This window comes from Geotrypetes seraphini, chromosome 6 (genome assembly GCF_902459505.1).
Source record: "Geotrypetes seraphini chromosome 6, aGeoSer1.1, whole genome shotgun sequence".
Taxonomy (NCBI): domain Eukaryota; kingdom Metazoa; phylum Chordata; class Amphibia; order Gymnophiona; family Dermophiidae; genus Geotrypetes; species Geotrypetes seraphini.
In genome coordinates, this window is record NC_047089.1 from 47,431,269 (window position 1) to 47,456,207 (window position 24,939).

At 42.2% G+C, this 24,939-nt stretch overlaps 1 protein-coding gene across 1 annotated transcript; it reads left to right on the forward strand.

Moving 5' to 3' along the window:
• The first annotated feature begins 1,696 nt into the window (after nucleotides 1–1,696).
• Nucleotides 1,697–23,643, forward strand: PDX1 (pancreatic and duodenal homeobox 1). The gene is made up of 2 exons (XM_033949839.1): nucleotides 1,697–2,376; nucleotides 22,676–23,643. The coding sequence occupies exons 1-2, from the start codon at nucleotides 1,971–1,973 to the stop codon at nucleotides 23,089–23,091; spliced, it is 822 nt and encodes a 273-aa protein (XP_033805730.1). The 5' UTR covers nucleotides 1,697–1,970; the 3' UTR covers nucleotides 23,092–23,643.
• Nucleotides 23,644–24,939: the final 1,296 nt, after the last annotated feature.

Consider the following 24,939-nt stretch of genomic DNA (forward strand, 5'->3'; position numbering starts at 1 on the left):
AAATGTAGCGCTGCAGAATACTTTCATCTCTGTCAAATTTACGGATAGTTGCGTTGTCCCACAACCAAGAAACTACTCCCAATGACTCCCCCCCCCCCACCACTTTTTTTTTTTAATTGAAAGTTTAATGATTAACAATATCAAGTGATACCGAGGAAAAAGGTTCACGTACAAAGTTATAAATTTATACAAACACAAAATAATCCTTTTTAAGCCCATAATATTGGGGAGACATGCTACTTTACAACCACGTTACATACAGGAAAACAAAGAAATTGGTTTTGATTCGTATGAATCCTAACCTTTCCCTATTATGGGGAACTCTAAACATCCTACCATTTTCTCAGCAATGAATCTGAAAGGCAAAAGAAAAAAAAAAGGAAAAGACACTTCTGTTCTCGAGCTAACAGAAATTATTGCAGTTGGATAGGATCCCAAAATACATATTCAATGTCTGGTATCTTGACAAGATATACCCCCACCATTTTTAAAACAGGTAGACCTTTTCGTGTTATTGCTAACTTGCTAAACTTAACATTAAAAAGGTCCCGAGTCGTTGGGGGGGGGAGGTTCCCCCCCCCTTTCAAATGGGCATCACAGCATACTCGTGGTTCTTGATTAAGTTTTTAATTATCGCAGTTTGCATCTTAGTTCTAGACGAGACTAGTGTAGATCTATGGATATTTATTTATAACCGATTTGGTGCAGCATCAAAACGCTAAATGGGAGTCAATGAAGCGTTTAAATGGATGTCGATTTCCAGACCTGCGCAATTAGCGCGAGGAGTGCAGAGTAAACACGGCGTGCGCGTGAGAAAGGCCGAGAGAAGCGAAGCAGCTAAGTGATCTTTGTCCCCCCTCCGGAGCTCTCCGCCTCCCCGTCACCAAGTCAACCAGCCCGCGCGTTATCTCCAAGGGTCAACATATTTCAACCAAGACACCAGAAAATACCCCTTTCAATAATCAGCGGGCTCCCCCTATCTAACCCTAAATTGATAGCATTGTGATCCCGGCCTGCTAATATCAAACAACGCAGCAGGTAAACAGGACAAGGGAGGTCAGACTCGGCCACATTCCCAGCCCTTGCCAGAAATCTCAAGCACAGATGGTAGTTTTCCCGGTGTGGGGAGGGGGGGGGGAACCCCTGTTCTGTTCTGTTCCGAAATACATGGAGAAATTAGAAAGGAAATAAATAAAGGTAGAATGGCCACAGATTCAGATATGATGACCATATATACAATAACTAAGTTGCTGAGCTGATAAACACATTATTTGGGTCCTAACCTGGAAGGAGGTGGATTATATCGTGTGTGTTTTTTTTGCTGTAAGCGTTTTAAAGTGGTTTTTTTTTTTTTAAATTGCTAATATACTATTATTGTAGAGAAACAGCGTCTGCTTCATTTGATGGCTGCTAATGTTGCTCCCCAGGGTCTTGGAATGTGATAAGAAAAGGCTTTTGTAAATCTTCGGCTGATACGAATTCACATAGCTAGATATCTTTCATAAGTAAAATGTTAAATTAAAAATTAAAGTTCCCTCTTTTTTTTTTTTCTTTTCTCCATGAAGTTTTTTTTTAAAAATAAAAAAAGTTGAGTTTATTTTCTACGGCTGTCACTAACCGGGATTATTCTATATTTTTTTTTCCAATTTCAAAACGGTAAATCATATACAGAGCACAGCTTGGTAATATATTGCTTTGAGATACAGGAGTAAATAGCGCTGAGCCAGCCTTTAGCAGAACAAACAAACTTGCCAAGTTTCCATCCTGTGCTGCTGAGGGCTGGGAGCAGAGAAAGGAGCCCAGGAGCACGTGACGCCCGTCCCAGCCAATCCGAGAGCGGCTCGGGCTGAAAAGCAGCGGGCAGGCAGGTAACGCGGAGCCCGTCCGGGTCCAGATGGCTCTGCACGCGGGGCACTGAGTCGAGCGCGCGCTGCCATCTCCCCGGCCCCCCCCTCCCCTCCTCAGCGGCCATGGAGCCCGAAGAGCACTATTACACGGCCGCCCAGCTGTACAAGGAGCCGTGCGCCTTCCAAAGAGCTCCGGGCCCGGATTACAGCCCCAGCCCCCCGGCCTGCCTCTACATGGGACGCCAGCAGCCGGCCTCTTACTCCGGCCCCCTGGGGTCCCTCGACCCGGGCAGCCCCCCCGATATCTCCCCCTATGAAGTGCCCCCTATCGCCGAGGATCCCGGGGTGCCCAGTCTGCACCATCACCTCCACCACCACCATCCCCAGCAGCAGCAGCTCCCCCAGCAACAGGTGCTACCCTTCCCGGATGGAGGGGAGTCCGGGATCCTGGAGGAACGCAGCAGCATCCAATTGCCTTTCCCATGGATGAAAGCCACCAAATCCCATGCCTGGAAAGGCCAGTGGGCAGGTAAGAGCAGCCTCCTGAGCTAAAAGCCTGACTCCCTTTCACAGCTCTTAGGCTGCTGAGCTTTTCAGGTCTGCACTGACTGGGTAGCAACAGAGGGCTTAAGAGATGCCATGGACAAACCCAATTCAATTCATACAACCTTTCCACCGAATGCCGCTTCTTCAACTGCAAATGCTTCTCTGAGAAAAAGAAGCGACTTCCTATTTCGTTTTATTTCTTTAAAAACACAGCCCTGTAATTAACCATTTAACGCCATGCTTTGTTCCGTGAAAAGGAAAAAGTCATTATGTCATGATTTCTTTATGTAATGGAGATGCCATACTCTAAAATCATAATAATGCCATTCTCTCTTCTATTGCTCCTGTGCTATCTCAGGTATCACAAATAGTTACAATATGGCTGAAGTATTTCCTTATTAATATACAATATATATATATATATATTTGGATATCTAACCTGATTAACACCTTATTTTGTTTCTGCAGAACTTTTGTGTGTAGCAGTCACCTGCTACCGTATGGATTCAGAGAAACTAGATTGGTAATTTTTTAATTAGGATTCAGAACCAGGTACTGACAGAACAAGGCACATAGACTGGTGGATGATAGGTAACCATGAAGGAACATGCTATTCTTTACCTTCAGTTGGTTTGTTGACATAGCCCAAGGATGCTCTTAGATTTGCTTCAAGGCACTTTTTCAGACCTTCTTACCTTCCATTTAATTCATTTTCTATCCCGTTCTCCCTCAGAATGGATTACAGGTTAAACATACATAATATAAGTAAATGTGGAGTCAAAGTCTGTAGCTAAAGGGAAAAAATGGGCTAATTTGGAGATTCACAGTGCCTGGTAAGAGGGGACCAAATTTGATCATACTGCATCAATCACTTTTTGAACAAAAAAAAACCCCCATACATAATATATAGACAGAACGGTTCACAGTTCATCCTAATTTGACATACACGGAGGATCTCATTCAACGTACATGTAGTATAAATTTCTTTTTCTTTAAATCATACGGGCATTATGCGGGGGATTGGGTGAAGAGGTAAGTTTTTATTGCTTTCCTGAAGTTCAGAAGAGGGATCTGATCCGTTGGGGCAGTTGATTCCAGGAGCTTGGTATGACATGGGAGTAGGATCGTCGTCTGGCATTTTGGGAGTTGGAGGACACGACCAGGGGGTATTTTGAGACGCGTTTCCTCTGGGAGTGGAGCGGCCTGTTCGGGATGTAAGAGGGAAGCTTTAAAAGCTTTAAAGTGGCTTTATGCCATACCATTATTATATTTTCTGTAACCAATGATGGCCATGGAGAGATTTAAATTTAGCAGAGTCAATTGGATCACTATGTCTGAGTTATTTCGCATCTCTTATGGATAACGCTAGTAATGAAAAGCACTGGATCTTGTACAATAATGCTAATAAATGCAAAGCTTTACCTGCTCATAAACAAACCATAGAATTAGCAAGAACAAGTCCATGCGGACCTACCATGTTTCACCTAATTTTATCCAGTTAATGTGAATGTGGAACATAAGCAATATTATGGCACGTTATGGGCCTTCTTGTTCAGCAAAATCAGATGTCATTTTGTTGTTGCCACAAATATTCTGGGGAAAATAACCGAGATTATAAAATGAGATATAAAGAGCAAGGAGAATAGAAAATCTTATTATTAAATAATAGTTTGATAGATTTTTTTTATTCAGGGAGCTTGCGCATTTCCACAAAAGAAATATTTGCGTGACTTCTATGTCATTTGCTGTGGCAAAAAGCAAAAGCGTAACACTAGTGACCATCTCAGAATACGCTGTAATAGTTTGTAAAAACAGTGCAAAACAATTAAACAAATCATCGGTCGGGGGGGGGGCAAAGGATTAAATTTATATGAGGGTGCTTTGAAAACTTTGGTTTAAAAAAAAAAAGCAGATAAAACAATATAGTCTCCATTGAGGGCTCCTTTTACAAAGGCGCACCAGGGCTTTAATGCGCGGAATAGCGCGTGCTAAATTGCTGCGCACACTAGCCGCTGCCGCCTCCTTTTCAGCAGGTGGTAGATTTTCAGCTAGCGCGCGCTAATCCACTGCGTGGGTTAAAAACGCTAACGCACCTTTGTAAAAGGAGCCCTTAGTCCAGCGAGTTTCTAGATTGGGTTTTTTTTGTATAAGCTATTTTTACTATGATATGAAAAAACTGGAAACTTTCTGGACTAAGTGTATCGCCCTCGATGGCGACTACGTTGTTTTACTTGCTTTTTTACCAGACTTTTCAAAGCACCTTTGTATTATTGATACAACTTGATACATTTCTCTTTTTTTTAATAGGAATTACGTGGCAGTAATGGCAGCTTACCTCAAAACACTTTTGTTCTCCTGGCATGAACGGATATTTTAATTCTACGGTCTAAATAAGAGACCATTTTATAGGTTGTAAAGTTTATTTGATTAGATCAGAGCAGTGGAATTAAAGTGAGGAGCATAGGACAAACTTTTCACAATGATTGGGGGGTGCTGAACCCATTATAAATTACCCATGCTTGGACAAAGTGAAGGCATTTGCTCAATACTGGGATGCTCGAGCACCCACAGAACTGACTCCTATGACTAGGAAAATATTACTCATGAAAAGCCACGATCTGGAAAGCGAGCTCTGGGATAAGGGACCTTTAGAAAAGTTGGCAGTATATTATGACATCATATTGGAACCCTAAATATAATTGATAAAACACATATCTTTAGCCAAACATGCAATTTGTAATAGTATTACCATGTAACCTGCATGCCGCCTCCCAATTCTTCCACCGTACGTAATAATAACATTCGGGATTAGCCCAAAAGAAGCCTTCAGCCATTCAAATGTAGCCCTACCGAGAGTTCAACATGGAGCAGTGTGTTACTATGTTATCGTATCCTGCACCTTACACTTTTTTTTTGTCACACCCACAGGATAAACATCCCACTAATCATTTTGTTCAAACAGACTTTTGAAAATTTATATTTCAGTAATATGAGGATATTCTCTGGCCTCTAACCTAATGCTCAGAGCTAGAATTCTTAGCAGAGATTTCTTGTCCTTTGCATTAGCTAGCACTTTCTTGGACAGAAACACATTTCACTCTAAACATTTATATCAAGATAAAATAACACTGCTTCTGTGTAATCTAAATATATTACAAGAAGAACATTTTTGCCTTCCATTTTCTGTTTCACACACATCTGCTGTAGTTATTGGCAGTAGCCCACTTGTTTTTCTTCTGAAGTCTATTTGTCGTTGCATTGAAGTTTTGAAGCCAAAAAAAAAGTTTTCCCATTATTTTATTTTTTATTTTTTTTTACATATCATGATGCGTTATGATGGGGTCTTGTTTTTATCTCTGGCCGCTGTGGTAAAAGCTCCAACGCTCATAGAATTCCTTTGAGTGCCAGAGCTTTTACTGCAGGAGCCGGTGATTAATCCCCCCCCCCCAATGTGGTTTGACAAAAGGGGGCCTTAATTTATCCTCAATTGACGGCCCTTTTTATAAAGCTGTGCTAGAGGTTTTTAGCACGGGCTGGCACAGTAAATGCTCCAACGCTCATAGAATTTTTATAAGTGTTGAAGCACTTACCTCACTGGTCCATGCTAAAAACCTCTAGCGCAGATTTATAAAAGGGGAGGGAGGGTATTTTTATATTGATAATGATATGCATTACAGATCGTAACATGGTGTCAGTTGTTCCTAAATTGTGAATCTTGAACCCAAAAAGGGGGCATAAAATTAGTAGATGTGATGAAACTACTGTAAAGCTAGAATGCTCAAGGTAACTGAGCCCCTCCTATCCCTAACGTGGCTGGCTAAGGATGGGGGGGGGAGGGGGGGAGGTCCCAGGTTTCCTTTTAATGATGTCTTCAGCACAGGAGAAGGCCTCCTCGGAAGACTCAGCTCCACAATCATACAATGGTGGTGCCCTTCCAAAGCCCAGAACCCAAAGCAGGTACCCATCTCAGCCACTCCTTCTAAAGGCCCTGGATGGGGTTAAAAGAACCAGTGCTGGCAGTGGAAATCGGTACACAGTCATAGCTTTACTCCATCCTCTTACAACTGCTGGGCTTCCTTTTGAAACATTACAAAGGTGTAGAGCAGTGGTCTCAGACTCACGGCCCTCCAGGTACTATTTTGAGGCCCTCAGTATGTTTATCGTAATCACAAAAGGAAAACAAAACAGTTTCTTGATTAAATGTCTCTTTAGCTATAAATTGCAATATTATTATTAAGACTTAACCAAAAGGAAAGATTTATAAACTATAAAGAGTTTTACCTCATGCAGAATTGTCATTTTCTTTAATAAGACATTAACTATTTTTTTTTTTGAGGCCCTCCATTTTTTTCTGGTCCAAGGCAGTGTAACCCAACCTGATCCCTCCCTACCCTGTTACCTTTCTGTATCAGCTCCTCCTTCTGTCTCTGGTAGATCCAACCTGACTTAACCACTCTTCATCTCCCCATCTTCAAAAACTTTCTCCAATGTCTAGAGCACCTCTCAACCAAACTCTATCCCCTCCCCACTACTTAAAAAAAACAACAACTCTGGTATCTAAAGGACCTCCCCCTTTGTATTACCCCCTTCCCTCCTTCTGATTTTAAACCTTTTCCTGGTATCGAGTGGCACCTCATCCTACCACTCTCCCAATCTAACTTGACTATACACAAAAGTCCCTGGTGTCTACTGGCACCCGCCCCTTTCTGTCCCAACCCCTGAAAAATAGGACTTTACCAAACAGTCTCTGGTCCTATGGGGATACCCCCAGACCCTGTAATGTAAACGAAGCAGGACTGATGCCCACTCAGTCTTGCCTCTGGTGCCATCATCTTCAAAATGGCGGTGCCCTTCCCCGCACTGTGTGAGGTCAGTCTACCATATAAAGAAATGCACAATGTGAGGCTGGGCACTGCCATTTTGAAGAAGATGGTGCTGGAGGTAGGAGCAAGTGGACATGGAGGAAGCCACTGCTTGCCCTGTATCGGTAGCATGGAATATTGCTACTCCTTGGGGTTTGGACAGGTACTGGTGACCTGGATTGGCAATTGTGAGAATGGGCTTCTGGGCTCGATGGAGCATTGGTCTGACCCAGTAAGGCTATTCTTATGACATAGCACCTGCTTCATTTTAGGTACAGGGTTGGGGGGCCTGGGTGAGGGGTCAGAGGACTCACTAGACACCAGGGATTATTTAGAGGGGGAGGGGGTCAGATTGGGGCGGGAGGTTATGTTGGGGTGGTGCCTTTAAACACCAGGGGCATTTTTTATAAAGTCAAGTTGGGTCTGAGGGGTGGAAGGGAGGGGTGCCACTAGATACCAGGGATGTTTTTCAGGGGTCAGGGCAGTAGAGGATATTGGGTTACAGGGTGGTTTGTCAGAGCATAGGTTGGGAGAGGGGAAGGAGTGATGCAAAATGCTGCAGTATGAATTTTTTGTTTACAGCTTCTTGTGTTTGTTTATTTTTAATCCACCCTTCCTGTCAATCACTGCTCGGTCACTTATAGGAAGGTGGCATTTAGCAAAGAGCTGCGGTTTTGCTGCCGCAGTAATTTGCATGCTCATTGCTTAAAGCATGCAGCAGTATTTGGGGATTGCTAATTTTTGGGGTAGAGTTATGTGCTGAGCCAGTTCTACCACAAGGCTTTCTGTATCGACCCTTCTCTCTTGGTAGCTGAACAAATATGATAATGATATCTCTTTAGCAATGCAGCACCAGAGAAGATAGGAAGTTATTCTCACCCAGGCTGCTATTTACACTTCCGCCAAAACTCTTCTTCCATTAACTATCAATAGGTCACGGGGGCAGAAAGAATAGCAGGTCAAGAGTAGATTCTTTACTGTCCCTCCATGGCAACACTTCTGTATGGCATTCCTCCTCATGCAGAATATTACAGCTGATTTAGCTTCTCACAATAACGCTGATACTAGTTTAAGGCTGATACTAATTTGATTTGATTGAATTTTAAGTTCAAATTACTAGTAAAAACAAAGTGATTTTCTGCATGAGTGTGTCTGTGTGGTTGAGATGGTTAGCAGCCCCTTCTCAAAGGCTAGTGCATTTGGTACTGGGCTTTTTCAGAATCCTCACAGGCAAAGTGAGAAGGTTAGATCACATGAGATTCCAGTACAGTCAGAGATCAGTGAAAGAGTTGGTCTTGGCTCTAAGTACAAAAAAATGAGCTGAACAGAATTAATCAATGCATTAAAAATAGGAAACAATTCTTGCCAAAATTAAATCAACTATTTTCAAGCATTTCTGTGACTCTGGTTTATCTCCGTGACTGCATGTTCCTGTTTGTTTGGGTGTTTTTTGATCATTTGCATCTGAGTTCCTTTATTGCAACCACATTCATTTTTCTCTTTTCAAACTCTTCTCTTTCTCTCCCCCCCCCCCCCCCCCCGTTTTACAAAACTGCAAAAGAGGTTTTTACCGCTGACTGTCATGCTGAATGCTCTGCGCTGCTCCCGACGCTCATAGAATTCCTATGAGCGTCGGGAGCAGCGTAGAGCATTCAGCGTGCTGGCCTGCGCTAAAAAATACTTTTGCGGTATTGTAAAACGGGGTGTGCGACTATTATTTTTTTACACACTCACCTTAGTCATTTACTTTTTCTAATCTCTTACCATACCAAACAAAATACCCCACAAAATTTCAACAAGGATTCAATACAGTTTACAATAAGATTATTGAATAATAAATATGAACAGCGATTTACAGGTTTATCAAGAGAAGAGACATGTCTTTAGCATTTTCCTGAAGTGGTAATGTGAGTTCGATTGACACAGGTACTATGATAGACTAGTCCAAACTTTGGGGCCGTGGAATTCAGCTTTTTCGGTGAACATGTGAAGGGAGAGGGAAGATCAGCTTAAAACATATTCCTAATCACAAGCCATTTTCTCCCCTTTACTCTTTCCCCCATGCATCTTCTTTTCTTTCTTTCTCTCTTCACCTGCTATTTATTTTTTTGTCTTCTCCTCCCCTCCCCCTTTCTCCCTTTCCAATCCATTCTTTCCTATTTCCCTCCTCTCATTCCTTATCTTTTCCATTGATCCTTCACACTACTTGTCATTGGACTGCAGAATTTCTCTTGGCTTCCAATGTCAAAAACCTAGTAGAATGAGATGGGGGTCTGAATTTTCAGATGTGCTCCTCTGCCTACTGATGAATGGCATAGTAAGGGGTGGGTGGGGGGCAGTCCGCCCTGGTGCCATCTTGGTGGGGGCGCTGGCACCTCTCCACCCCCCACACCATGCTCACGCCCTCTCCATACCTCTTTAAATCTTCACCTGCAAGAACAACGTCTCTGGTCTGCTGCTCACACTGGCCTGGCTCCCCTCTGAAATCACTTCCTGGTTGCGGGGCCAGGAAGTTAAGTCAGAGGGAAAGCCAACGCCGGTGTGAGCAGCAGGCTGGAGAAGATGCTCCCGCTGGCAAAGATTTAAAGAGGTATGGGGAAAGGGGTGTGTGAGTGGTGTGTGGGGAGTGCAAGGGGGGGCAGAGAGGAGGGTATGGGGGATATAACCACTCTGGGCACCTCCTAAACTTGCTACACCACTGCTCCTGATAGTTGGTTAGGTCCTGGCTTCCTTACTAAGTGGATTTCAATGCTTGTCCAAAGTCAGGGGAGGAACAGCTCTGGCTTGGTCTACTTTCAGCTTTTTTTTGTACATGGCAGAATAAAAGCATGCTCAAATGTCCAAGCCACTTCAGCATTTCTGACAAATCGCTATTTTGAGCCAATCAGGGCCTTCAGCTCCTCCCACTGCATCCCAAGATGCATTGGGAAGGGAAAGCTCCGTCATTTGCAGCACATGGCCCTGTAAGCAGTGAGCTTCCCTCCTGCTGTTTTCTCATCCAAAAGTCTGGGGTCCGGGGATGTGGGAGGGGATACCAGGAATGGTGGGGGATGTTGGGGGGGGGGGGGGCAAAGATGACAGGGGATGTAGGGGGAGGTTTGGGATATCAGGGGGATGTCAGGGGAGGTCAAGGGATGTCAGGGGGAGGGGTGTAGAGCTCAACTGATCCTGGTAGGGGAAATCCCCCATCAGCTGAGCCACCAGGAATCCCCGAAATCGGCTCAGCTGAATGGGATTCCTTTTGCTGCGATCAGACAAGGTAGTTGGTGGGTACATTTACAAAACTTGCTTTTGTACATTTTTCAGGTGGATGTTTTTATTTTTGAAAATAGGCAAAAAAGATAGACATCATAAGGTGCCATAACTTATACCTAGCTCATTTTCAAAAATAAAGGATAGATGTTTGGCAAGTTTGAAAATAGACATTTTTCCTACTGGGTCTTGCATAAAACGTCCAACCTCAGACTTAGGCATACTTTTGATTATGTCCCTCCATGTGTTACAATAAATGAAGCTACAGTCTTAATTTCAATAAATTGAGTGCTTCTGTTTTGTTTTACTTTCTTTACAAGTTTACTCTTAAATAATAGGCTAGTTGTCTAAATGGTTTGGGCTCAACCACATGCAATATAACAAGTGTGGGAATGCTGTGCTAAGTTTAGATAGTCATGGTTGAGAATAGATAGGTGAGAAGGTAGCTCTATTATTGAAAGTAGAGAATGACATGGGGAAACATTTTTCCCCATTCCCTCGTGAATTCAATTTCCCCGTCCCATCCCTGCGAGGCTTGTGCAGATAAGGACAGAGCTTGCAGGAACGGGACAGGAACAAGAAAAAAACTCTCCGGGATGGGAGGGGAAAATGAGTTCCCGCGGGGACGGGGAAAAATTTTTCCCAATGCCATTCTCTAATTGGAAAGGGAAGGGGATTCCATGGGTCAAGCATTTAGAAAACATATGGTGAAATCTACTCTACTCTACATCAGCCTCCCACCCTTCCACTATAACCTGTTTCCATCATATAAGCCCAATCCATAACAGCCTTACTAACTCGCCCTTTACTGTAGCCACCCACCTAGTGAAACCCCCACACTTTCACACTGAAACCCTCACTTCAGTGTCCGGCGGTGGCTAAGAAATCAAATAGAATGTTAGGAATTATCAGGAAAGGAATGGAAAACAAAGATGAAAATGTAATAATGCCTTTGTATTGCTCTATGGTATGGCTGCAACTTGAATACTATGTATAGTTCTAGTCGCCATATCTCAAAAAATCTAAAGCAGAATTAGAAAAGATACAGAGAAGGGTTATGAAAATGATAAAAGGTTTGGGATGGCTTCCCTATAAGGAAAGGCTAAAGTAGCTAAGGCTCTTCAGCTTGGAGAAGAGATGGCTCAGGGGTGATATGACAGAGGTCTACAAAATACTGAGTGGAGTGGAAAGGTATTGTGGAAGTCCTCAGCTTTTAGGGTTAAAGAGGCTGTGACTGAGGATAAATCTAATTTGGCATAGTCCCTAAAGGCAAACATTAATAGATGATAAACTTTTTTGATTGATGCCAGCTGGTATTGGATAGTGACCAGAGAATGATCAGTCCAGGGCATTGTGATTACAGCTGGAATGGAGAAGCAAAAGCTTTGTGAACCGGGGATGACAATCATGTCTAATGAATGGCCTCCTATGTGAATCAGGGAATTTATTAAGGGAGTTAAATTTAATTCTGTGAAAAATTCTGGATTTCTGCTGTATAGGAGTTGTCCCTATCATCAAAATGGATATTGAAATCATCTAAGATCACAAAGTTTGAACTGGAGGAGGCAAAATCAAGCAAAATGGACTGTAATAAAGTAAAGTTGTCTCTATTAATTGGGGGAGGGGCAGAAAAGAAGAAGATCTGTCTGCGGGGAACTGTTAAGTTCAAGTTCAAGTTTATTCGTACTTAATGGATCGCTTATTTAGTTTGCTAAGCGATGTACAACGTAATAACAATATACAAATAACATATAAGTGCTGACATACAGAATGGAATCGACAATGTGAGTTAAAACTGACGAGAATCGTGTGGGAAAAAGGGAGGAAGTTACAATCTTTGAATAGAAGAGGAAGAAAAACATAAGAACATAAGAAGTTGCCTCCGCTGAGGCAGACCAGAGGTCCATCTCGCCCAGCGGTCCGCTCTCGTGGCGGCCCATCAGGCCCACTGCCTGAACAGTGGTCTCTGACTAATTTTACAAATTACCTCTAATCCTTTCCCTCTAACCTTACCTCTACTCTTATCTGTACCCCTCAATCCCTTTGTCCTCCAGGTACCTGTCCAGACCCTCCTTGAAGCCCTGTAGTGTACTTCTGCCTATCACATCCTCTGGTAGCGCGTTCCATGTATCCACCACCCTCTGGGTGAAAAAGAACTTCCTGGCATTTGTTCTAAACCTATCCCCTCTCAATTTCTCTGAGTGCTCCCTTGTACTTGTGGTTCCCCATAATTTGAAAAATCTGTCCCTGTCCACTTTTTCTATGCCCTTCATGATCTTGAAGTTTCTATCATGTCTCCTCTGAGTCGTCGCTTTTCCAGCGAGAAAAGCCCCAGCTTTTTCAGTCTATCAGTGTATGAGAGGTCCCCCATACCCTTTATTAGCTTAGTTGCTCTTCTCTGGACTCTCTCAAGTACCGCCATGTCCTTCTTGAGGTACGGCAACCAGTACTGGACACAGTACTCCAGGTGTGGGTGCACCAATGCACGATACAGTGGCAGGATGACTTCCTTCGTCCTGGTCGTGATACCTTTCTTAATGATACCCAACATTCTGTTCGCTTTCTTTGAGGCTGTGGCGCACTGCGCTGACGTCTTCAATGTTGTGTCTACCATCACTCCCAGGTCTCTGGGAACACAAGGGAGGGTAAATTTAGCTTCATAAATAGCAATTATTAAATGAAAAGCAAAGAATCATATGCATCCTTGAAAAGATATGTTTTTAAGTTTTTTTTAAATAAAGATAAGTCTTTTAATTCTCAAATGTATTGATGCAGGAGGTTCCATGATTGGGGGCCACAACAGAAAACATGTCGTGCCGCCTGATACCTATAACTTTCACAGAGGGAATGGAAAGGAGATTATGGGAAGTCGAACGGAGAGATCATGAAGAATTGTATGGTATTAATAACCTAGTAATGAATTGAGGTTCATTGTAACTCAAAGTTTTAAATACTAAGAATAGTATTTTAAAAGTGATGCGGTGACTTACCGGAAGCCAATGGGATTTAATCAACAAGGGGGTAACATGATCATATTTCTTCGCATTATGGATCAGTTTAACTGCCGTATTTTGGATTAGTTGAAGCCTTCTTTTTTCTTTTTGTGTGACGTTAAGGAGGAGGGAGTTACAATAATCGACTTTGGATATTTCCAAAGAGTGTATTAGAATATTAATGGATTTAGGCTCTAGAAATTTAGCAAGTGAACGAATTAAACGTAGTTTAAAAAAACATGATTTGACAATATTACTAATATGGTTGTTGTAGGTAAGTTTTATGTTGAGCCAGTTTTTTAAAATTTCCAGTTTATTGTTGATAGATGTAATGTCTTCCTTATTTTCAGGATCTAATGGATGAAGAAGTTGAATGTCATCAGCGTATGCGAAAGGAGTGAAACCTAGTGATTGAGCTATGTTTAAAAGTGGGGAGAGGAATATATTAAAAAGAAGGGGAGATAGTATAGAGCCCTGGAGAATACCATAGTTTAGGAAATAAACATTGGACTTATTGTCATTGAAGATGACAACCGATGAGCGATTTGAAAAAAATGAAACAAACCAAGTTAAAACTTGGTCTTTAATACCAACTGATTCTAGGCGATTGATTAATAGTTCATGATCAATTGTGTCAAAGGCAGCGTTTAGATCCAGAGAAATTAAAATTACAGATTTGTGATGATCTAGGTCAGTGATTCCCAACCCTGTCCTGGAGGAACACCAGGCCAATCGGGTTTTCAGGCTAGCCTTAATGAATATGCATGAGAGAGATTTGCATATGATGGAAGTGATAGGCATGTAAATTTGCTTCATGCATATTCATTAGGGCTAGCCTGAAAACCCAATTGGCCTGGTGTTCCTCCAGGACAGGGTTGGGAACCACTGATCTAGGTAATAATGAATATTATTTGTCAGGCCTATCATAGAATACTCCGTATTATGAAATTTCCGAAAACCGGTTTGGTGGGGATGGAGAACATTGGTGGATTCGACAAAATCAGAGACTTGCTCAAACACAAGTCTCTCGGTTAGTTTGGCCAAGAAGGGGATATTTGCGATTGGACGGTAATTAGAAATTTCATCTGGAGAAATTTTATAATCTTTCAAAATAGGAATAATGATGGATTTTTTCCAAGAATGGGGGAAGGAAGCAGTGAGAAGGCTGTTTTGAACTAAGGAATGGATAAATGTTCCTAAACAAGAAAAAAAATTTTTAAGATAAAATGGTGGAATGATTTCTTCTCGTGTGTTTTTTAAGTTAATTCTTTGAAAAAGAAGTTCTATATCATTTATGGTAGGTATTTTAAATTTAGAGCATGAAGGGGAGAGCGTTCCAGATCTACTATTAAAGAATCTTTATAGATTATAGCCAAGCCACCACCTCTCTTGCCATAGTGATGGCTGAAACTGAACGAGAAGTTAATTGGATAAACGTGCCAAGTCTCTCTTATAAATAGTATATTGAGTTTGTATTGGGTTATTATATCTTTTAAGAAGTGATGTTTAATTTTGATAGAACTTGAGTTGATTAGTCCAATATTAAGGCATTTAAATCGGGGAAATATTGAAAGAGGACCGGACAGGATCGAAATCTCTTGTGGGTTGACTGAGGTGAATTTTGACTAGTATCTGTCAGCTGGAATCCCTTTGTTCTCATTGTTTTTGGCAGGGTATAGATCTATGTTATCTTCTGGATCATGTGTGAATGATTTCCTCACGGCTCTGATTTTTTCTTGAAAGTAATGTGCCAAATTGTCTGCGTCAGGTTGTTGTGAGGTTGGACCCTCTACTATATCTTAGGTGGAGATCAGTGAGTTGTAAATGCTAAAGAGACATTTGGAGGAATTTTTAGATTGGGCAATCAGGTTATCATAGTATGATTTTTTTTTTTTCTTGCTTTGGTTTGTTTGTATTGTTTTATTTCCTTCCTCCAGTTAATGTAGTATTTTAGTTTTTGTTCTTTTCTCCAGATCCTTTCCAGTCTCCTTTCCTCATGGCATTTAGGTGTCCTGAGAACTATGGGTTGTTTTGCCATTTCAGTTTTCTGGTTTTTATCGGTACAATTCTATCTAGAACTATGTTTGCTAGATTTTGCCAGGCTGTAATGCCTTTGTCTAAGTCTTTGTTCATTGGATCTAGTTTTTCAGTAATTTCCTTCCAGAATTCCTCTGTGGAAATTTTACCACATTTTCAAATGTATTTTCTTTCTTTTGTCTTTAATGTTGTTCCAGATATTTTTAGATAAAAGCTCAGGAGATGATGATCTGACCAGATAACTGGCTCCCACTCTACATGGTCAATTGGCTCGTGATTTGGTCTGTTTGTTGAGTGTGAGATGAAATCTAGACTGTGTCCACCTTTGTGAGTAGGGATCTATGGGGGAGTGGTGAGTTCTAGTTGTTCCATTAAGCTTTGGATGGTACATATTTTTTGATCATCCTGTACTTCTAAATCAGTGTCTTGCAAACTTTTATGGCCAGTGGCACACTAAAACCAGTGCCCCGGCCGGAAGGCACCCGGAAGTTGACATGATGATGGCACACGCATGTGTGATGACATTGTGTCAACGTCTGTGCATGCGTGGAGGCCCGTCTGGCCATGACCCCGCCATTACAGGGATCCGGGAGGTGCAGGGAGGAGAGAAGAGATGCTGGCAAGGAGGAGAGTCAGCTGCGCCGGCTGACTTCCTACAGGACGTGCCTCTCACAGAACAGGAGATGAAGCGGGTTAACTGACACTCAAATCCCTGAAGAAGCTTGATTGCAAAACAGGGAGCCCTGTTGGATATTGTGGAAGTATTATGCCAGCGGTGATGACTGTTTAGCTGCTGTGCTGTATGCCTATGCTCCACTGTGCGGGTTTTTCCTGCTTTCATGTCTCAGCACTATGTCAAAGAACATTTGGAATACCACATTTTCAGATAAGTGATGATATTGAAAGACTGTGTTACTTGATAATATAATTCCACTTACCTTGGAGTTTTTGACCGAGGATGTGTCTACTGGTCTCAAAGTGGTGATTTTGAGATTAGCTTGTCTATGTGGGAAGTTTTTTGGAACCCCTATTAGACACTGAGGTCTTTTCTCCTTTTTTTCTGTATATTATAGGTAGTGCTGAATAACATTGGATGTTGTTTTTGGATATATAGAAACATAGAAACATGACGACAGATAAAGGCCAAATGGCCCATCCAGTCTGCCCATCTGCAGTAACCATGATTTCTTTCTCTCTCCGAGAGATCCCACGTGCCTATCCCAGGCCCTATTGAATTCAGACACAGTCTCTGTCTCCACCACCTCTTCCGGGAGACTGTTCCACGCATCTACCACCCTTTCTGTAAAAAAGTATTTCCTCAGATTACTCCGAAGCCCATCACCTCTGATTTTATTTATTTATTTTAATATTTATATACCACTTATGGCCTAAATGGTTTACATTCTGATACTCAACCATTTTTCCTTATCTGTACTGAAGGATCTCACACTCTAATGTACCTGGGGCAATGGGGGATCAAGTGACTTGCCCAGAGTCACAAGGAGCAGCATGGGATTTTGAACTCACAACCTCAGGTTGCTGAGACTGTAGCTCTAACCACAGTGCAACACACAGATTGTAACTGACACCTGGTGCAGTGTAACCCCCCCCCCCCATATGCTGCTTTTTACTGTAAGTGGAAATGTCTCTATACTTTTATTCCATGTTCATGCCATATAGGGAATCTCTGTGTTCGTCCCCTGGATTTTTGAAATTCATGACTTCCCATGCAAGAGCATTCCAGGCATCCACCACCCTCTTCATGAGAGTTCTTCAAAAAGTTTCCGCACTTTCGTATTTTCACAGGAAATGGTTGGGGCAAAAGTGGAAATAGGGCATGTCATAGAATGTCATGTGACTAGTCGGGCAAAACAGGGTGATTATGTGGAAAAGGGATGTAATTTGATTTTGAGATATTTAATAGTGTTTAAAAAAAAATAAAAGTGCAGAAACCTTTTGAAGATCCCACAAGCTTCCAGTGCAGGTGATCGAGGCAGACAGCGTGCCAGACTTTAAGAATAAATGGGATACCCATGTGGGATCCCTACGAGGGTCAAGATAAGGAAATTGGGTTATTAGGGCATAGACAGGGGTTGGGTAAGCAGAGTGGGCAGACTTGATGGGCTGTAGCCCTTTTCTGCCGTCATCTTCTATGTTTCTATGTATTTCCTGACATTGCTTTTCAATTTCCCTCCTTGCAAATGCATATTGGTGGGCTTTGCCAAAGCTGCACATGCTAAATGCTGAGCTGCCCATAGGAATAGAAGAGGCAGCTCAGCATTTAGCGTGTGCTTCTTTGTAGCGTAGCTTCGTAAAAACCCACCATTACTGGAATGTCCTCTATAACTTGATTTGCATGCCTGTCACTTCCATTATATGCAAATCTTCTTCCAGGACAAGGTTGCATGCTACAAAAGGGAAATGTAGGAGATACATTTCATAAAAATAAAAGCAGGGGGGATGGGAAGAACGAAAGGGAGAGGGGAATTATCTGAAATGTGCTCGTTGTCTGAGTCTCATGTGCGTTTAGTCCTGTCAGAGAGTGAATATCACTTACCCAGATAGTCACCCCCCTCCTTCTTAGTAGGGGAATTCTTACTGAGTTGCTAAGAGAGAGAGATAAGAAACACACACCAGGCACACACAACTAGAATCATATCATATACAGTAACTGAAGCTTCAGGGAGATTTCAATGTGATGCTTGAAAGCAGCGAAAACCAAAAAAAACCCTCTGTGGAGTGACGATGTTCCTAAATGGACTTTATTTGAAAGTGTCAAAGTTCCAAAGGTACACTGAAATCATCCATATAAAATAATTTCATCCACATAAAAATAAATCATCCACATAAGAGCCTTAAAGGACCTAGTCCGCTAGGGATACAGGAGCCAACATGGTCTACGTTTCGACAAAATGTCTTCTTCAGGGGTCCCTGGGGGTCCTATAAAAGTGAGTACGTGGGAAACAATTGTGTGTCTCACTTCCGGTTCACCACACAATTGTTTCCCACGTACTCACCTTTATAGGACCCCCAGGGACCCCTGAAGAAGACTTTTTGTCAAAACGCGGACCGTGTTGGGTCCTGTATCCCTAGCGGACTAGGTCCTTTAAGGCTCTTATGTGGATGATTTATTTTTATGTGGATGAAATTATTTTATATGGATGATTTCAGTGTACCTTTGGAACTTTGACACTTTAAAATAAAGTCCATTTAGGAACATCGTCACTCCACAGAGGTTTTTTTGTTTTTGTTTTCTCTGGATTTTCTTCTTTGTGGATATTTTGGGGTCAATTCCTTTTGTTTTATGCTTGAAAGCAGCACCATCAAGAAAAGACCCCGAAGTATACAGCACTGACTCCTTTTATTGAAAAGATATTGGAGGCAGAATAACAAGCAAAGGTCAAATTATTGGTAATGATTACATATGTCACAAGATGCAAGCTATAGGACATATGATCAATGGACAAAAGATACATCATACACGTCATAAATCATAAGTTCATAACATCATAAGAAAACCCTTTATGTTCTAGCAAGGATGTTTTCTAGGGCAGAGTGCAAGCTTTCTACCATTGCAACTCTATTTTAATTATTTATTTATCATATTTTCCAAAAACATATCAAGTATCCACTTGTACAGAAAGATGAAGTTAAGTAAAGAAACAAGCAAACATTACAAATTGTAATAATATAAATAACCATACTATAGAATTTAAAGCTTAACTTCAGCTCAAGTCCTCGATACTAGGATCCAAGAAGTATATTCAGCGAGCAATTAATAAAAACACATTAAAGAGAAAGAAGAAAACAGGAAATTCAATAAAATGAAGGAAATGTCCAAATTAAATAAAAAGCACCCATGTTGTCCCTGCTTTCAGGCGGGCAGCCGACAAAAAGGTTGTAAGTTGGGTAGGGTCAAAGATACTGTATCACACATTTACACGGGTGACGAAGAAAAAAAGTTGTCCCAAAAGCAGTAACTCCCGGTTTTAAGATCAAACATTCACGACAACATTTTTGTGTGTCTCGTGCCAGGTCTGGAAACATTTGTATTTTATATCCAAGAAATTCTTATAGCTTATTTTTGAAGAAAAGTCTAAGCAACCAATTTTTATCTGGTGCTAAGGCTACTGTAAGGAGAAGTGTTGCCGGTGTAGCCATTTCCCTGTCCGACCGTTCCAATATCATTGTAATATTTAATGGCTGCTGATCATCTTGTGATTTTTGTAATTTTTGTTGTTCTTCTTTTCGTATAGGCAAATAGAAAACCTGGGTAAATGGTGGCAACAATTTTTCTGAAATTTCTAAGACTCTAGGAAAGTTAATCTGAGGTTATTACGAGAAAAATTTTCTGAAGACTCCAATTTCCTTCTCAAATTTATATTATCTCTTGATTAATGAGAGATAAAGCAAGTCTTAGCTGATATATCAGAGCAATATTCTTTATACCTATATTTCATTATATAGATTTTCAGTTGGGGGGGAGGGGGCAATCCTCACATGCCTCTTTCAGGGTCTACCTCCTTAGCTATAAATCTCATAAATATCTTTAAAAAGAAAGAATTTGAGACTGGATTTGAACTCGCTAGGGTTATTCTCCTGTCTCAAGCCCAAAGGAAGGGCATTCCACAAAGTAGGCGCAACCACTGAATAAATAGTCTTGCGTGGGGTATCATAAAATAATTGTCGAACCAAGGGGACTGCCAGAAGATGCTGCAGTGATGAACGAAGGGAACGTGATGATTCGTATGGGATCAACAGCCTATCGATAAATAAAGGGGTGTGATTGGTTTGGACTGTGAAAACGCAGAAAATAATTTTGAATGTAATTCTGTGGGTAATGGGTAACCAGTGTGCTTTAATTTAAAATCCTTATATTCCAAGTAGAACTTTGCATTCATTGCAGGAACATAAATTAGCAGTGCCACATCAAGCGTGAGTGTTATATCATTGAATTCATAATAATGCTTTTTTTTTGGGGGGGGGGAGGGGGAGGATGGCACCACTCTGTTGGAATGTTTAGAAATTTAAGGCTTCAGTAAAAACTCCCCCCCCCATCCATTTTGCACAGTTGCGCAGCCGCATTACCAGCCCTGAAGTCCGTAGGGATTCCCCCCCTGTGGAAGAAACTCTGATGCTCATAGGAATTCTATGAGCTTCGAAGCTTTTACTGCCAAGGCCGGTGATAAAAAACCCTAACACGGCATGATAAAAGGGGGCCTTAAAGGGCTTTGGGGCTTTTGTTGCGCGGCTTTGTAAACAGCGGGGCTTGGTTTTTTAAGTAAGTCTTTCCTGATGGGAGAATTGTAGTAGTTTTGTGCTATAGGAACTTTGCAAATGTAATTTTTAAAACTGTTTTATTGTTCATTAACCCCCCATTTTACTAAACTGCGATAACGGTTATTAGCGCAGGGAGCCGCACTGAATGCTCCGCACTGCTCCCGACATAGAATTCCTATGAGTGTCAGGAGCAGCGCGGAGCATTCAGTGAGGCTCCCTGTATTAATAACCGCTAATGCAGTTTAGTAAAAAGAAGGGGAGGGGTAAGGTAGTGTGTATGCAAATGTGAGCATCACGATTTTAGGCAGCAGTTAGGTGTCCTACCGCTGTCTAACAAGCCAATCGGGACACATGTTTTTAAAAAAAAGGCTCCCGAGGCAGGCCACCTACATTGGAAGTGCCTCTGGGAGCCTAGGGAGGCACACAAGCCTCCTAAGCTTGCCTAAGGCTAGGCACGAATGTGATTTGACCCATATATTGCCGTAGGCGGACATACGCGGCCGTACGCATCTCCGTAGGCCTGTCCCCCTGAACGAATGCAGCAGGAGGGATGCCCAGTCCTTCCTGCCTAGAACACTCTCCACCTCCCTCGAATGAAAGCAGCAGGAGGGATGCCCAATTCCTCCTATCGGAACCTCCCTTGTAGATCACCAGCAGAAGGGTGTCCAATCCCTCCTGCTGGAAACTCCCCATCCCCCGTACATAGCGCGGCCCCCCCCCCCCCCATCTGTAACATGGACATCAGTTAGAGAATCGGGTTTACTTTAGGCGGCCTTAGGCCCGATTCTATATAGGACGCCTGTCGGCTTCTGAGACAGGTCGTCCTATACAAAATCCGGGCCTTAAGGTATAGCAACAGCTTCCTTCTCATGAGAGGTCATTTTCTTGCTACAGCCCTCCTATCTGAGGTTCATACTGCAATACTGACCTGAACACATTAAAACAAACAAAAAAAAAGAAGTAAAAATCGGCTTAGGGCAGTCCCTTGAACGGGGCCCTGGATGTCATCATCTGCACATATGCTCACAGATGTCAATTTATATACTGCTGGACTGGTTAGCTATTTTATAAAAATAACCCCCCCCCCCCAAAAAAAAAAAAAAAAAAAAACCAAAACAAAACAACCCACAAAATCTTTTTGATTTTCCACATAGATGCCTTTTTATAAAATTAGTCCGTTTTCTTCAAGGTAAGGATGTCAAGTCACTTAATCTGCCCACTGGGACAGATAGGGAAATACTTGAGTACCTGATTTGTAACCCATTCCGAGCTCCTTGGAGAGGATGGGGCTAAAAAAAAATCAAATAAATAAATAAAAATAAATAAACTTTAGTGCTAAAGTTTTATTTCAGGAATCAGAAGTAAAACAATGGGCTGTGTTTGATTATCAGGAGATACATCCAGACATTGTTACTGTGGCAGATAATAATTACCAGAGTCTGTTTATCCTGCCATTTTTTGTATTCTTCATGGCGATTCAGCATCAAAAATTAAAAGCAAGACGGAAAAGAATAAAAATCTACCTTACTGTTATCATATCAGTCCCTTTGGTAGAAAAAAGGGAAGTAAGAAAGAATTTTGCACTGAAAACATGTTGAAGCATACAATTAAAATGAAGAAACTCCATGAAGACATTTTTGAATTGGTTAGTCCTAAAAAATAAAAATTACCATAAATAATTAAATAAATATATTGTAGCTCGCTCTGAAATATTTTCTGTAGAAAGGCTTTTCTGTGCTTTACTATAATTTTCAGATAAATTTTGTGCACGTGGAATATGTTATCTGGATATTTTTCTTAGGCAATGCCGAGCTCACCTTGTAGCATATTAACCCTTTACTGTGTTTTATCTCTTTAGGTGCCTCCTACCTAGTAGAGCACGAAGAGAACAAGAGGACACGGACAGCCTACACTCGAGCTCAACTGCTGGAGTTAGAGAAAGAATTTCTGTTCAATAAATACATCTCCAGACCCAGGCGAGTAGAGCTGGCAGTCATGCTCAACTTGACCGAGAGACACATAAAGATCTGGTTTCAGAATCGGAGAATGAAGTGGAAAAAGGAGGAGGATAAGAAGAGAGGACGGGCCAGTGATCCCGAGCAGGACTCTGCCGTGTCCTCTGGGGAGGTGGGGAAGGAGGAGCTGCTGCTGAATGCTGCCGAAACCCCCATCTCAAGGGACCTGTTGCTGTCGCCTCCCTTAACCTCCTCCCCTCCCCCTCAGCTCAATGTTCTGGCCGGAACCGTGCCCATGAGACAGCCAGAAAAACGATAAGGAAGCAACCAGCCTATGCTCGCTGCCTGACCTTCAAGTATTAAAGGACAGATCACCAGAGAGGGAACCAAACGGGAAACCCGAATTAGCACCTTCGGCCCTCGGCTGATTTTCATTTGAGTTGTATTTCACATCTAAACTTATTTTTAATTGCATAATGTGGTTATGCAGGAGCTGATGAAGTACTGTACCAAAATATTTTGTGTTGTTCACATTGATATGTAATAATTGTGCCGAGTGTTATCTTTTTAATTTTAATATAATGGCAGGACAATACGCTGCTTTACAAACTCCTTGTGGGGACTCCTTAAACACAACTGGAAGTGTAAGATGAATCGCATGATGTATAGAGCCCCGATCGTTTTCTAACCTTTGAAAGATCTTTGAACTCTCAATTCACAACCTATTTTCCTCATGACAATGACATCTTCAAATCCTATCTTTATCTTCTGAGCTTCAGTGACCTTTCTGATCTAGTGACATATTCCTCTCCTTTTCCTGTTATGTTTCCCCTGAAGTAAATTCATGTAGCAATGCTTATTTTAATGGGCACACTTTAATTCATTCCTCTGCTTCACTAATTTTAAATGGAAAAGAGAAATAAAGAGTTTGTATGAGATGATGAAACTAACGAGATAGGTGTTCTGAGGTGCACAAAAAACTGATTCCCAAGATCCTTTGCCTCGGAGCAGATCCCAGTGAGCCTGGAGAAGTCAAATTAGGCCACTCACCTTTTTTCAACCTGATGAAAAAAAGGAGGAAGGAGGGGGTTAAATTTTGGAGGTTGTGCAATTTTATCCCCTCCTTTACAAAGCCGCGCTAGTGTTTTTTAGCGCCAGCTGCGGTGGTAAGAACTTCGACACTATGGGCTCCTTTTACTAAGGTATGCTAGCGTTTTTAGCGCACGCAGGGAATTACTGCACGCTACACCGTGCTCAATGCTGGTGTTAAGGTCTAGCGCGCGCGGCAATGTAACACGTGCTATTCTGCGTGTTAAAGCCCTAGCGCACTTTCGTAAAAGGAGCCCTATGAGTGTCGCAGTTCTTACCTCCACGGCTGGTGCTAAAAATGCTAGTGCGGCTTTGTAAAGGAGGGGGTTACAGAATTAAGCCCATATAACTAACTGGAAAAACAAAAATGTTGTAAATGGGTAAATATACCAGTGTCCATCTCGGTGACAGGTCAAAAGCGCTCCGGGACAAAGGCGCGAGCAGACAATTGAGCGCAGCGCAGAGGCACGCACCGAAGAAAATTACTGTTTTTAGGGCTCCGACGAGGGTGTGTGTGGGGGGGAACCCCCCCACTTTACTTAATACAGATCGTGCCGCGTTGTGGGGGGCTTGGGGGGTTGTAACCTCCCAAATTTTACTGAAAACTTCACTTTTTCCCTGTTTTTAGGGGAAAAGTTAAGTTTACAGTAAAACGTGGGGGGTTACAACCCCCCAAACCCCCCCCAACGCCGGCGCGATTTGTATTAAGTAAACTGGGGGTGTTCCCCAACAAAACCCCCCGTCGGAGCCCCTAAAAACAGTAATTTTCTTCGGCGTGCACCTCCGTCTTGCGCTCAGTTGTCGGCTCGCACCTTTGTCTTCCGCGTTGTTGTCTATGAACCGTCCATCTCCTCTCCCAGCCCTGCCCAACTTATATAGGTCCCCTTTTATTAAACAGATATAGCATTTTTTAGCACAGGGAGCCACGCTGAATGCCCTGCGCTGCTCCCGACTCTCAGAGGAACTCTATGAGCGTTGGGAGCAGCACGAGGCATTCAGCACTGCTCCCTGCGCTAAAAACCGCTTTCACGGTCTAATAAAAGGAGACCATAGTATACATGTATATTTGCATCTTCAG